The 14,990-nt window shown below is 36.3% G+C and overlaps 1 protein-coding gene and 1 non-coding gene across 2 annotated transcripts in view; one reads left to right on the forward strand and one right to left on the reverse strand.

Annotated features, from left to right (window-relative positions):
- The first annotated feature begins 276 nt into the window (after positions 1 to 276).
- WDR44 (WD repeat domain 44) overlaps positions 277 to 14,990 on the forward strand; it is a 100,720-nt gene continuing 86,006 nt past the window's right edge. The window contains exon 1 of the mRNA XM_037824732.1: positions 277 to 569. Within this exon, the coding sequence (XP_037680660.1) occupies positions 493 to 569 (77 nt within the window). The 5' untranslated portion in view covers positions 277 to 492. The remainder of the gene's footprint in view (positions 570 to 14,990) is intronic.
- Positions 12,016 to 12,131, reverse strand: LOC119525960. The gene has a single exon (XR_005215045.1). It is a non-coding gene; the product is annotated as a U5 spliceosomal RNA (small nuclear RNA).

Here is a 14,990-nt window from a genome sequence, read left to right on the forward strand (position 1 = left end):
GTCTGAGCGCGGCCTCTCTGGAACTGTCTCCACCTCCTCTTTGCCCCACCCAACCTACTGAAATCTCGCGAGGGTTGGAGAGCGTCGGTATTTTGCGGGCAACTGGCTTTCCTATATTCTGTAATTGCTGCTGCGGGAGAAATTGGAGCTACTGTCTCCTGCCCGCCCTCCCTCCCCTGCAGAGAAGAGCCACCGCCTCTTCTCTCGCTTTCCTTCTACACCTGTCGCCGGGAGCGGCGGCAGGCCCGGGGACTATTCCTGCCGCCGTCGCCTCGGGTGGACTCTCTGCCGGTTCTTCCCGCAGCCCGGCAGCTGAGGGCGGCCCCCTGCCCTTAACCGACTCCTTACTCCAGATCGTCTGTTCCTTCCTCATCCTCGCCCGGGACCCACTTCCCCACGGTCTCGCCGTGGTGGAGAACGAAAAGGAGGAGACGAGAGTCACCCTCCCTCCAGGCGGCCCCCGCCCCCTCACCCGCGGGTGAGTCCTTATAAATGGCGTCGGAAAGCGACACCGAAGAATTCTATGATGCCCCTGAAGATGTACACTTAGGGGACGGCTACCCGGTAGGGTAAGTAATTGGAGCTGTGGCCAGAAGCCGGGCATCTCCGTTCCTCGTCTTCTCCTGTGCCTTACACCTCTCTCAGGTCCCACCGTGTCCGCCACCGTCGATCTTCTCAATTTCACTGGGGCACTTCAGAATGCAGATCCGGGTCACCTCGGGCAATCCCCCTCTTTTCCTTGCTGAACCTCTCCTGGAGACCTCTCGGAGCTCCTTTCTCGGCTTGTTCTGTTTTCTGCGAGGTGGACAGGTTACATACTCAAGAGCCAGCGATTTGCATTTGTGGGGTCCAGAGCTTACCTTTCAAACGTACATTCTGGCCTTGGGAACCATAGATTGATTAAAGGGGCAGGAACAGGAGAAATTGCACTTCTCATGTTTTTCTTCCTTTTATCGCTAACTTACCTATTCGTTTCAGAAGTAGCTGTGACTCTCCCCTATTTGCTGTTTTCTTTTCCTTACACAGGAAGAAAAGAGAGGAGGAAAGGTTGGGTATTTACTTAGTAAAGTCCTCTAGCTGATGTACCCGAGATCAACGGTGTTTTATTAAAATAGCACTTTACCGTGAGGCAAAGGAAATTGAAGATGAGATGCTTACATTGGAAAGAATGTGGTCTCAGAGGGTAGCCAGACGTAAATGTACACAACAGATTACCGAGATACAAACAAGTGCTGAGTAATCTGCTGGTTGGAAGGAGAGCCACAGCTTTGTGCTTTTTATCTAATTCTGCAAGATGTTTTAGTGGTGATTAACATGGGAGATTCTGAGTAGGAAATACAGGAGCTGAAATGCTTCGCTTGACTTAGGACTTCTCCTTACCCACTCCTTCATGTCTCAAAATAGGAATATATTTAAAGCGATTTTGCTGAACTCCTATAGCGAATTCGGTGTAACTAGACACAGTGAAATGTATTTTCATGCCGTAAGAACTTGAGAATTGGTAAAATTTTTATGTTAGTGTAAGGCCCTAATGTGGTTCCAGGAATTCAGCTGCCTTCAGTGCTCATGCTTACCCTTTGGAAATACTCTGTTTGATGAAAATAAAGATATCTGTAGATTCTAGAAGTCAATTCTTTTAGAATTAGGTTTTACCTAATTATGTTATACATAATATATACCAAAAAAAGTTAGAGTGGCAAAATCAGAAAGAAATGTATCTTGGTAGATTGTAGATGTGTTCCACCAACCTTTATGTCAATATATTGGGATTTGGGGGATGGTAATGGCGTATCTTGAGGTGACACTGAATCTCCTTCAAGTTCAGTGTCTGAGACATGTTCCTAGCCAGAGGGTAGAGGATAGAAAATACATTTCGATTTCAGTGTTGCTCCCTTGAAATTAAATTTTGTTTTTGTGGTTTTTCCCCTCGAAGTAATGAACTGCCAATTCGAGTTAAATGCCAAACCTACTTCTTTAGTATTGAATATATTTTTATATTATGTATTTTTTGCATTAATTAAGCGTGTAATTTTTTTTGGCACTGTTCCCACCTTTTGTGTGTGTAGGGTGGATTGAGATGGGAAGGGGAAATAACATAATTTGCATATTGTAATCAATTTAGAGCTATGTGGATATTGTTCATTTTAATTGAATTCAACAAAATTAATTGTGAAGGACAGTGAATTATATCAAGACCTGTGTAATCTGCCTAGTCCAGTACTCAATTGTTCATTCTCTTCTTCCTTTCTTGGAACTACCAAATTCGTTAACTTCACACAGTGCTTACTTTGAGAGAAAGTATCCAGAACTTGGCACTATTTAACTTATCTAAACCAGATGAGTCATTTTGATAGAACTGAAAGAGTCATTTCTTCCCCCATGTGATAATAAAGCACTTTGATCCTTTGATACTAGGTGAAAAGTAAAACAAGTCTTTTAGGACCCAGCTTTCTAATTTTAACTCTAACCTGCCTAAATAAGTGAGCACGTGGAGCACCCTGGAGAAAACTAAATTGTCAGTTTATGGATTTCATGGCTCCCTGCTGTATTAGTGAGAAAATTTGGAAGAGAATTAGACTCATCTGGATAATTGCATCTGAAAAAAACTAGCAGTGCTGGGAGGAAAGTAAAAGGTTGGCATCATTAGTGTTTTCCTCTCTTTTGTGTCAGGTTTTGTTGTTTGGGTAAGGTACTGTGAGGAGGCTTGGCTGGGCAACTAACGACCTAGAAATGCAGTGTGGAAATCTTAATTTGTGAAAACAGATAATGTCACTAGATATTTGATCATCAGGAATACCTTCTATTCCTTGATATGAACTGGAATGTCACACCATACAAACTCTTAAGAGGGTTAATAAACTGAATTTGGGCATGTTAAAAAATGTTCTTTGCTATTGCATGTTCAGGAATTAGAATGTCATTTTACCACATTGTAGGAAACTGAGTAGGTAGTTGATGGTTATCTCATATGTTTTGTTAATCAGCAGAATCCAGATATATAATCCATTTCCTAAAATTGATTTATTCCTTGTATTCACTCTCCAGTGGTGTCTTTAGCTTTATTTTACTCTTTGAAAGCAAATTTAGTTAAGTTAGAAGTTAGCCTAGTGTTTTTGTAGAAAGACTTTAAGTTCCAGTACAGCCTAGTTTTCCACAGTGGCAGATCATCTACACTTGCCAAGCTTTGCAATGTATACCACATTTATTATGCTTTATTTTGTTTGATCTGTAAGATCAGGTTTCCTTATTCTTGTCTCTGTTTTTACGTATGAGGAACCTTAGGCTTAGAGAGGTTAAGTGAATTGCCTTCAGAGACACAGCTTGTAAAGTGGCAGAACTGGAATTTAAAACCAGCTCTTCAGACTCCTAGCCCAGTATTTTTTTTCTAGTACATCATAGCTGCCCCACACTGGAGTGTGGGGGTGGTGGTGAGGGGAGGTCCTCCCAAAAGATAATGGAGTAAAATATTTGGGACTAAGATACTAAATTGAACTGATGCATCTATTTAAAACCAGCAAGCAGCCCAAACTTTTTCAGTTCTCTTCACTGGAAATCCCACTTTTTCTTTCAGGAATTGTGTGTTTTTGTTTTATAACATAAGAATTTTATAAGGTTATAGCATGTAACAGCTAGTAGAGAAATGGAGGATAATAATGTTAAACTCCTTCATATAAAATATGATATGAAGATTGAAGTCCAGAGAGTGAAAGTGATTTGGCCAAGGTGCCACAGCAAATTAATGGCAGAGTTAGGATTAGAACCCAAATCGGTCACAGTTGGGTATTCTTTCTGCTAGGGTGCTGTTTTTCAATAGAGCAGGAAAGGGAGGAGGAAGAACTATGTATGGTAGAAAAGAGCCCTGGGCTGTGAGTCATTTCATTTCCTCATCTTTAAATTGAGGAGATTACACTCTGAGAACCCTTCCAACTCTCAGATTCTGTTGTCCTATTGAGGTTTAAGTGTGCTTTTATTGATAAGCTTTAAGTTCTTGGGGAAAATCCATGATTTTTTTTTGCTCTAACCTTTTAGTTTAACAAACTTGATGGCATTTGGTACATGGTACAAGGTCCATAGTATTTAAATTAAGTTTTTACTGGGTAAATTGTTTATAAGATGAATGCCACTGCTAATTAGTGTGGATTATGTATACACATACTAAAGGCTGGCACTGAACACGTTATAAAAATCAGCATGACATTTGTGCACTTTTTTTAAATAATTCAATTTTATTAGTGACCATCAAAGTTTTTTGAGGACTTGAAAAAAGGATAGAATCATAAAATTTTTAGAGTAGAAAGGGACCAGAGATTATTTAGCTCAGCCTTCCCATTTAACTGAAAGAGAAACTTAGACTCAGAGAGGGGAAGTGACACATTGCTGATTAGTGTTAGATGCAGAACTAGAACTCAAGTCTGCTGACTTCTCATTTATACTATGCTGCCATGTCTGTGGGTGGATGGAAAGTATTGTTGGGTATCCCTGCTATAGGTTTCTGATACCCAGTTAGCCAGGCTTCTGAGATGGTCTACTCCTATCTAATATGATTCTGTTTCTTCCTTGCCTTGCCATCAGAGAACATTGACCCTAACATTTTTTTATTGTGTTTGTTTTCCTGCAATTTTGTTGAGATATAGTCTCATACCATACAGTCATCCAAAGTGCACAATCAGTTCACAGTATCATATAGTTGAGCATTCATCACCATTATCAATTTTTGAACATTTTCATTGCTCCAAAAAAGTAATAAAAATTAGAATAAAATAAAAATAAAAGTAAGAAAGAACACCCCCATCCCCTCCTATTATTCATTTACTTTTTTGTCCCAATTTTTCTACTCATCTTAGGACCCTAACTTTTGCTTACTAATTTTCCACAAGTTAGGGTGAAAAGGATGGCAGGATAGCTGATCTAAGAAAAGTAGTTATTTTATTTTAATTTTTAGGATTCTAGTTAGTGTCAACTGCAATTCACCATGTTTAGATTGGAGTAATGGTGAAAGAATGTATCTTGATTTTAAAAGTCACAGAACTGAGATCAAACTGTCCTGAAGAATTGTTTTCCCTAAAAAACAAAAAGTTGCATGTTGCATAGATACTTCTCACTTTACTTAGGCATCAGAAACATTTCTTTCTGAATTCAAAATTGATATGAGTTTTAGTTTAAAAAGCATTTGCATGATTATGGGTTTCTTTCAGAAAAGTTCTTTAAAAGGGTTGGCATTTAATCATATTTGATTGCTATGGGCTTTGTGGATTGATATAAAATGGCACTTATAAATATTTTTCTTACACCCATGTAATATCATATTGAACTGGGGAAAAAAATCTTTTATGTTTTACTCAGTAAATTCAAGTTCTTAATTTAGTAGTCTAACAACTGTCAATCAGTGGCTCTTAGAGATAGGACAGTCCACAGCAGTATGGTAGTTTGGGGGCCCCATTTGACTAAGTACAAACTCCTGTAAGTTGAAAACTTTAATATGTTCTTTTGATAATCTACTTATTAAAATAGGGTAGAAAAATTGGATTTTTTAAAACTCTTAAAAACCTAGGTAGTGTTAGGATGTTGAAGTTCAATGGAGGTCTTATAGAATAGGAAATCATTTCTAATTGCTGGTATTTGAGAATTACTATATAATCTTTACATTACACAACAATCCTGTTCATTGTTATGACTTTGACAAAGTTGGGTGAATTTGACAGGCAAGTTCTTCAGAGAGGCTGCTGTTTCCTCCTCATGCTCAACCTACAATTCTGGTCGTTGCTTCCTGGGGGTTTGGTGTGGTTGTGGTGGTGGCAGAGGCAGAGACAGAGGCAGGGAGGAGGAGTTGGTTATGAGGATGGTGGTGATAGAGGTGGAGGAGTTGAAAGTAGTCCCAGTAGCTGGTATAGAGACCAAGTCTAACACAGTTTGACAAATTGGGATGTTATAATAGCTGTCCTACCCTGGAGTTATTGTTTCCATGTAGGTATTTATTGAATGGTTGGAAAAATGCAGAGTAAGATGTTTTCAGTTTGGAATTCTTGAATAGGTCCAGGGAAATTATTTATTTTTCTGTTAATTTGTCAATAAATGGATTATCAAGCAGTTCTTTCAGGTTTCTTCCCTGGGCATGGAAAACTGAGAAAGACAAATCACACCATTTAGTATATTAAGAGTAATATAATAATCCTTTCTGTAACAGACTAATAACCTTAAGAAATACCACAAGCAATATTTAAAATATTAAAAATTGTAGGCACCCTACTGATAGTGAACTTGATTTGATAATTAACCTACATTTCTGTGTTCTACCCAGAGCTAAGCTAATTTTTACAGAATCTCACAGGGTATTTGAAAGTCTGTTCTTCTAACCAGCCAAACCTTTAAGTAGTTGCTTTCCTTACTTTTCAGAGTGGAACCCTATCCTTTCTGTTGTTCAAACTGAGCAGTCTTTGTGTCATGATTCAAAATTGAGGAAAAAGCACGTAAGTCATAATGTGGGCCTCATACCTGATGGCAACACCAATGTTTTTCCCTAGACTGTACAAATTTATCTTAGTTACTATAGCAACCAGCCTATCAGTTATTTTTTTCTAGCTCTTTTGCCTTCTCAGATACTAGGATTACCGTATAATCAGGTTCTGCTAAAGCTCTTCAGATCTTAGCATTTTATTATCAGCTGCAGCTGTCTTGGCAGTTGATAGTTTGGCATTCTATTTGGGTCAATGGCTTTTAAGTCCACAAACCCTTTCTGTCTCCAAACATTTTTAAACATTTTAAACGTACAGAATTTAACAAAAACACATTTAAGCAGCAGTTTTCTCATACTGATTCTCTCAGTTCCAATGTTACTGAGAAATGTAGTCTTTCCAATGTTAGTTTTTGTATTGAAAATTGAATGCATTGCATCACTGACATCCATTGCCACCCATTTGTCATATAAACTAGAATAAATTTCAAGATCAAGGATGACCATTTAAGAAATATATTTGCAGGTGTGACTTTAGACTCAGTATCATCAAAAACTACCTTAAGTGACATAATGAAGACACTGATTCATCAGTGACTACCAGTTAAGTCTGGCTTTTATAAAAAATGATTTCTGGAGGTTGTAGAAAGAATGTTTTGGCGTTTTGATTAATTTATTCTAGTTTGGGGAAACTTTAGGAATTAAATAGGAAATTGGTTATCTTTCTTTTTCAGCTGCTAAATAAACAGGAAATGTAAAGACTGGGAAGGTGTATGGGTCTTTAGTATAAGTTTTTCATATTTACTTGACAAACACTTTTTATCTCTTAAAAACCTCAGAATTCATATAACTAAAATAGTTTAAATTTATAGATATGTTTGCTTGTTTTGCTGGTAATAAGGATTGAAGAAATATTTACAGTATATAAGCTACTTTTGTTAAGGCTAGGTTTTGGTGCTGATGCTTCTTAATATTGATGGTGTATTAATAACTTATAAATATACATGATTAATTTCTTGGGTTAACTGAATTGAAGGGGTTAATCTGTCAATGATATAACCAAATTGGTATCCATTTCCATACATAACAATAATGTAAGTCATTTAGTTTTTCAAAACTAAAGTAGAATTCTATTCATGAGATACTGTGTATACTTAGCAAAAAGTATTTCTATCTTTCTGAATCAGATTATTGTAGTAAACTTGTAAATTTGTACTTTTTGAGGTAAAACAGCTAAATTAAATCTTCCTGGCTTGAATTTTTATTTAAATCATGATTCAGATAGTTTCATTGTAAGACTATTGTGTGCTATTCAAACTGGGGCTCAATTCTGATAATGCCCCAATGAGAACTCTTTAAAAATTGCACCGACTTAAGAGCAGTGTTTTACTTTATCCACAGGGTCCTGTCATTGAAATTTTTATAAGGGGGTGGGGGTAGAGTGAGATAAAATGTTTTGAAAAAAAAGGCCGAATGTGAAGAATAACTTTTTTTTTAAACTTTTGATGGGAAACGTTAACAATTATTTTCCAGTAGGCAGCCTGTACAAGCCAAACCTTTATAGAACCTGCTTAATCAATTCTGATTGTAATAGACTATTCCAGTGCAAAACTCATTGACCATGTGCATTCCTAGGAACCACAGGTCAAGGTTTCTAGAGAACCAATAAATAAGAATGTAATGCTGTATTCAAACTCACTTTCTCAGAAGCTGTCCTCTTGGTTACTAAATAGGTTCAAGAGAAGGGGTGGGACTGTTCTTTTGGGCATTGCTCTTGAACTAGTAAGAATAGTCATGGGTGAAATTAATATCCATAATCCTCTGTTAAATTTATCCCTGGAAGTCTTTATTTAAGTTGGGAAACTGGGGGGATTATCCTTATAGTTATTACAGTACTATTAACAATTTAAGGTGGTTGTTTTTTTTAATCTCTGTTCTATAATGCTTATTTAGCCATGTCACACTGAAATTGCAGGTGTTTTGAACCTTTTCCCCAATCCCAATTTCATCCCTTTCTCCCCTAGCTTTCTTCTTCCTAGCTTACCCAATGTCATTAGTATAGAGATACCTAGCCTAAGGACTTACTGTCCCTTACAACTGAGAAGGGTCAGTGATGGATGAAATATAAAGGGTGAGGACATCAAGAAGGAGTAAAGGAAAGATCACTTAAATTGGATATAGTGAATCCATTGGTAAATGGAGCTGGTAAGTGTGGCTCATTGGATTTATTGAAGGTAGGTGAGCAGAATGAATAGGTAGCTTGATAAAACTACTGTAGTACCTTTCTAAGTGAAAACAAGTAAGTTTATAACTAGTTTGCCATTGACATTTCATCTCTATTGGATTGGCATTAGGGGTTAAGTTTAATGACTGACATCAGTCTCTTTTCTTTTAAGTGACCTTTAATATCCCTACTGTGTCCCTAACCCTAACCTAACTCTTGGCTGTTGACTTTTAACCTTTACTTTATTTCCCAGCATAGAGCAATGTCCACCGTGTAGCAGTGACAAAAGGTTGAGGCTGGAGATGGGGGTGGTAAGTAAGCATGCTCAGTAATGGTCACTTCTCATCACCATGTTTTCTACTTTTGAACTTCTGGGATCTCTTAAATCTCCACCACTTAACCCCCCCTCCCCCTTCCCCCACACCAGTTCCTATAAGAGTGAGGAGGGAGGAAAGAGAGGGGGCTGAGGCAAGGATGCTGGTTTGGATTTATGGGAACTTTGCAACTTGGGGACGTGCTATACTCACTAACTATTAAATGCTAACAATGAAGCCTTGGGAGGTGTTGCCCATTATCCTGCAATCATATCAATTCTTGTTACCAACTTGTTTCCCCCAAAGATGACCTTTTGATACATGCAAGAATGATAATGCCTTCTTGTCAATTAATGCTGAGCATAAGTTTTCAAAGTGCTTTTACTCTTCTGATTTTCCTGCAGTTCTTGCAAATAAAAAAGCTGGCAGCTCAGGGTGGATAAGGGACTTGTCATGCACCAAGAAGAGATGGAATTACGACTTTCAGATTCACTAATTTGGGATGAATGGTCTTGAATGAAGATGTAAAACATTAGGTTCCTCCCTGTTTTCCTTTTCTAAACTCTAAAGATTTTGTGAGGTTTTATTTTAAATGTGAGTTATTAGAATGACGATGCTAACTCTCCTACCATTTGGATTTGTATAATTTACTCTTTAAAATAATGAACAAAAGCAGTGTTTTTTGTTTCTGTTTTTGTTTTTATGCTCTTTTTAAGCTTTGATGTAATTCATTATGGTACTGTAGCCTGGTCGGAAAATGACCTTGCTACTGAAAGAGCTGGAATCCTAGACACTGCTAACTGCATTTCAAAGGGTATGTTCTTTGTTCTTAAGGGAAAACGCCTCAGGATGTGAGCCACTGCCGATTTGGGCTTCTGTGCCTCATCAGAAAGTCTCTATTCCAGATCTTTTTTTGTAATTTTTTTTTTGTAAAATTTTTTTGTAATAGTTTTGTAGATTGTTGTCAGCTGTTTAGTTAAGCTACAGAACTGTGTTGTTGTTGTTTTTTTAATTAGTGTAATTCTGATTCATATTTTTGGCCAGAAGCCACTAGCTAGAAACAAGTTTTTTTTTTTCATTTCCCTTCAAGTGTTTTCTAGCAGTCACAATGAGTACATGTTTTAGTTATTAACATTTTCCACCTAATCATATGTCTTTGGACTATCAAATCAATGGGAAAAATGCATTCCTAATAGCTAGGTAATTAGAAAAATTACATTATCAATAATTACTATTTAAGATGGTAAATGAGATTAAACCATCTTTTTATAATAAATAATAAAGGCAATAAACTTGGGCTACAGAACATTTTGTGTCTTGGTAGGTAACTTCAGCTTTTTCTAGAATATTTATCAAGTCCTTAATATATATTTCATGAAAGAATGCAGAAGTAGAAATTCAGATACATAGAGCATAGAAATATGATTTATAAAATAAAGTGCTTAATATTAAATCTTACTGAAATATGTTTGGTTTTCTATTCATGATAATGAGGGAGAACGTGAATAATTAAAATCTATCAGTTCAGTCATTAGCTTACAACTTCCTTGCTCACCAAACCCTTTATCAGCTATTGTAACAGTAAAATTTTTGAAAATGAAATCAAATAAATGATTTGGTGTGAATTTTGTTCCTCTGCCCATCTCTGGCGGTGAGCAGCAAACTCAGAAGAAGAAAATCTCACAGTCCAAATAATCCGTTCATTGATAACAGAATTAATCAATTAAAATTAAGTAAAAGGGGATGGATTGTGACAGGTCCGGTAGAGCTCTAATTTTATTTAGGGTGACCTTAGAAGTTACTGGCATTTTACTTTTTAGGATGAGTATACCATTAGATGTTTTGGATAACTTAAAAAATCATGTTAGCATATTAACTTGATAAAGCTTCTGTAATGCAGCCTGTAGCTCAGTATCTTGATCATTTACTTTAAAAACAAATAAGTTACAAAGTGAATTAGCATGATTGCATTAGGTGTTAATTCTCCAGGCAGGCATAGATTTGATTATCTGTTTCTATCTCGATTTTACTAGAAATTTGTTTAAATCATTAATAGAAATGACTTTTATTCTAACCCACTTTGACAAATTGGGATATCGTGACAGCTCTCCTACCCTGGAGTTATGTTTCAATGAAGGTATTTATTGAATGGTTGTAAATGTGCAGAGTAGACTGTTTTTAGTTTGGAATTTTTGAATAGGTCCAGGGAAATGATTTATTTAAGTTTGTTTACCTTATGTGTGAACAGATTCGTATTTCTTGGCAAAGTCTCCTTTGATTTCATTAAAGACCATTTAAAATGTTATAAAACCTACTTTCAAAAAATTTAGAGCTATTTTGCCAAATTTTCTCACCATCTATTCCTGTTACTATCATTGATAAAATAGTTATTAGATATTTTTAGGTATATTCTACATCTAGGCTTTCATAAAATGGTCTTTCAGAGGATAATAAAAGTATTAATTCACATCTCGAGGATTCAGTTAATTCCCTGATAGATAATTGTCATAATTATATCCTCAAGTTTTCATTAATCTTGAACTAGTATTGCTGTGTATTTTGGGAATTTAAGTGATTCCTGTTTCCTACTGTCTGGTCAAAACATGACATTTTAGGATGTCCTAGGAAGGTAAGATTAGTTTATGATTGCCTAGCACTTATTTTTTTCCTGTTGTTCCTAGACTTTTCAGGTTTAGTTGGGATTGTCACTTTTGGTAGTAGCCATCTTAAAGCAGAATCATGAATGAGCATGGTGCTGTCACAAATTATTTGGGTTTGAAAGGCCTACAGATGATTTTCTCTTAGATCCTCTTTCTTTAATTTGAGTAGTGTTATTGGGTTGAAGGTGGTTCTTGACTTCCTAGCCTTCTGTGCGGGGTTGGGGGATGGGGGTGGTATCACATTTAGCATATAATCTAGTAAAATTTTCCTAAAGAATATAATTGAGTCATAAAATCAATAAATATATTTCAACTCCAGTGAACGTTAACTGCAGACCAAATTTCTTTTTATCTTCATACTTTATTAGCCCTACAGACGCAGGGCTTCAAAAAATGGGGTATAAACTCGGAATTGTTTCTCTCCATGGAAATCTTTAGTAACAGGCAAAAGATTTATATGATCTGAAGAGAAACCAGAGTATGCAAACTAGATTTTAAAAACCATGCAATTAGAGCAAGATTTTTAAAAAACGGAACAGTGTCTTGTTCTCTAAATTTGAACTGTTTTCAGTTGTTTTTTTTTTTTTTTTCCAACCTTGAGATTTGGGGGTTTTGTTTTGTTTCTTTGTTGTTTTCCCTCCCTGGCCTAAGGGGGGGAACAAATCATGTCAGTGTTTTCTGAGCACCAGAAATCTTCTGATTCCCAGTTTAGACTTGGCACTTTAATGTTGCAATAGTTTGCCATCAAGCCTGACTCTTTCAGCTTGGTTTTAGAAATCAAAGCCCTTTAATTACCTCCTTACTTTAATGACTGTCTGAGGCTTTATCTATGTTCATATCTTGTTCACCTCTAGGACCTTAGAATCCCAGCAACTTCTTTGTGCCGGCAAGCAAGCGGTTCTTTGCTCTGTTTGATTCAGTTCCTTTATATTTTCCTTAAGGTAAGGGCAGAAATAGGGGGATAAGAACAAAATCAAGATATAGGGTAATTTCTCTGTTAAATCCTTTGAAGTCACCTACCTATAAGGAAACTGTTTCCCAAGCAACCAGCTTTATTCCAGCTGACTCACTCTATGTTCTCTCCTTCCATGTTGCTCTTTTTTTTACCTCTTTAGGAGTCTGTCAGGAATTTTGCAACCTGACAAGTCTTCAGAGGAGCCCAACCACGCAGATCCTAAAAAAAAAAAAGTGAATCCTTTCACAGTAAAAGAAGAGAAGACCTTGTCATTCCATTTTTCTGTGTGTTGCCCGATTGTTTTGTTATGTTCATTTTGCCCAGTGTAATGAGAAGCCTGGAAATGGCAATATTAAATGTGAGATAGCTCTTATATTTTGTTTTTGTTCTTCAGGAGGTGGTTCTTTGAGTTCCTAGTTGTTCACTCAAATATGAAGCAGGTGTTTTCCTATTCTCAGAAGGCTTACAGATGATTGTATTTTTTTTTTCTTTCAAATAACCCTCAGGTAAGGGTAGAGAAACACCAAGCCAGTAAGGCAAAAGGTTCTGTTCTAGTTAATGGGTGAAAAACTAGAGGTAGGATGGCTTATGGGAGATGGCTCTTTGAAACCACAGAAATTCAATGCCCTTTTTTTTTTTAAAGTAGACTTAAAGCACTTGCACCATGATTTAAATTCCTGATTACCCTAAAGCCATAGCATATGAGCAGTGAAGATTTGAGTTTAAATTTGGAAAAGGTGATCCAATAGTTGCCTAGATACAAACCATTCACCAAAGCTCTGGGAAACCAAGTTACACTCCTACTATGTGAGTACCTGATTTTAAAATGTGGGTTTTGCAGTAAGTCAGGCAAGGCAATGCTGCTGGCTTCTATTTAGAGAATCTAGTCTATATGGGTTCTTAATACACACTTCTATCGATCGCCATTCAAATCTAGAAGCTATTAATGCTTCAGGTTGTGGGAGAATGCTGAGATTATGCATTGTTGGGAAGCAGATTCTAATTCATATTGCAAAAGACTCATCAGGTTTTTGATTGATGTAGAAATAACATAACTGAAATATTTCTGATGTTCTTTTTTATAAAGTAAGGAGAATATCCTAAAATGACTTTGCGTATGTATTAACTGATTCCCTTTTTAAATAACAACATGTTTAATTGCTACTTAGCTAGAAAGTAGTTCATCTTCATTTTGACCTATATTGGTTAACCTCATTTGAACACATAAACTGAAGATAGTTTCATATAAATATCTTTTATAAATAATGCTTATATGAATTTATATATCCAGAGATGTGTCAATTTGTGTCAGTAGCCACCTTGGTTTTTTTGGGGGTGAGGGAGGCAATCTAAGCCAAAATAATGAAGCTGTTAAATGCTCCTTCCTCTTTTTTTCCTGAGGGTTTATGATAAATGTGCATGATACCATCTATATAGTATTTACTTTTAGGCATAGCCTGAATATGCTGTTTGGAAAAATCTTTGACTGACTACACATGCTTGCATTCTTTTCCCAGTTAGAGAACTCTGTTGAATACTTAGGTGAATATTTATACCACAGTGGCCATGCAATTCCTCCTGCTTTGTCCTTTTATCACACAGTAACAGATCATAGGATTAATTGTCCACTTAATTAAGTTGGGGTGGAGATAGAATTGCCAAATAAAATGCAGGACCCATATCTTTATCTGAAATTGGAATTTAACTAGGCATCCTATACTTGTAGTTGCTAAATCTAGTACACCTAGGTGGGGGAGAAGCAGAAGGGTTCTAGTACTTATGGGCACAGATGTGAGATTTAAATGTAAGTAGAACAAAGGTAGCTTTTATTCTGATGGTAATAGGAAAATATTTGCATGCAATGTTTGTTGGTGTAGAGTCCAATACTTTTTTTTTTGTAGTACATCAGTGAAAACAGTGACAGCTCAAAAATAGCAAAATTTAATATATTGTTTAGTGATACATGTACGTATGATAAAAACTATTTTAAAGAAATTGAAGAAGTAAGAGAACAATAAACAAAACCTGGGATGGTGATCACCTGTGAGGGAGAGGCAGGCAGATGAAATAGAGTATATGGGCTGTGCTAGTACTGATAACTGCTGTAATTCTCAGGTAACCTGATGAGTCACAGGAGTTCATTTGATTTGTTATGCTTCATAATTACATATCTGTGCTACATACACTCTTTTATATGTATAATTTAAAAGTTAGATTTAAAAATAGTCTTCAATTAAAAAAAGTTAGCCTATATGCAAAGTTTCACTGTATATACTTTGCAAAATAAATCCAAAATCTTAAAGTAAGGTCAAGAGGTATTTACCCATTTCACAAAGATCAGATCAGGTAATTAATAGATTTTAGAGTGTGTGTTTGTCTACTGGAA

Source organism: Choloepus didactylus (assembly GCF_015220235.1).
Source record: "Choloepus didactylus isolate mChoDid1 chromosome Y unlocalized genomic scaffold, mChoDid1.pri SUPER_Y_unloc2, whole genome shotgun sequence".
Classification (NCBI taxonomy): Eukaryota; Metazoa; Chordata; class Mammalia; order Pilosa; family Megalonychidae; genus Choloepus; species Choloepus didactylus.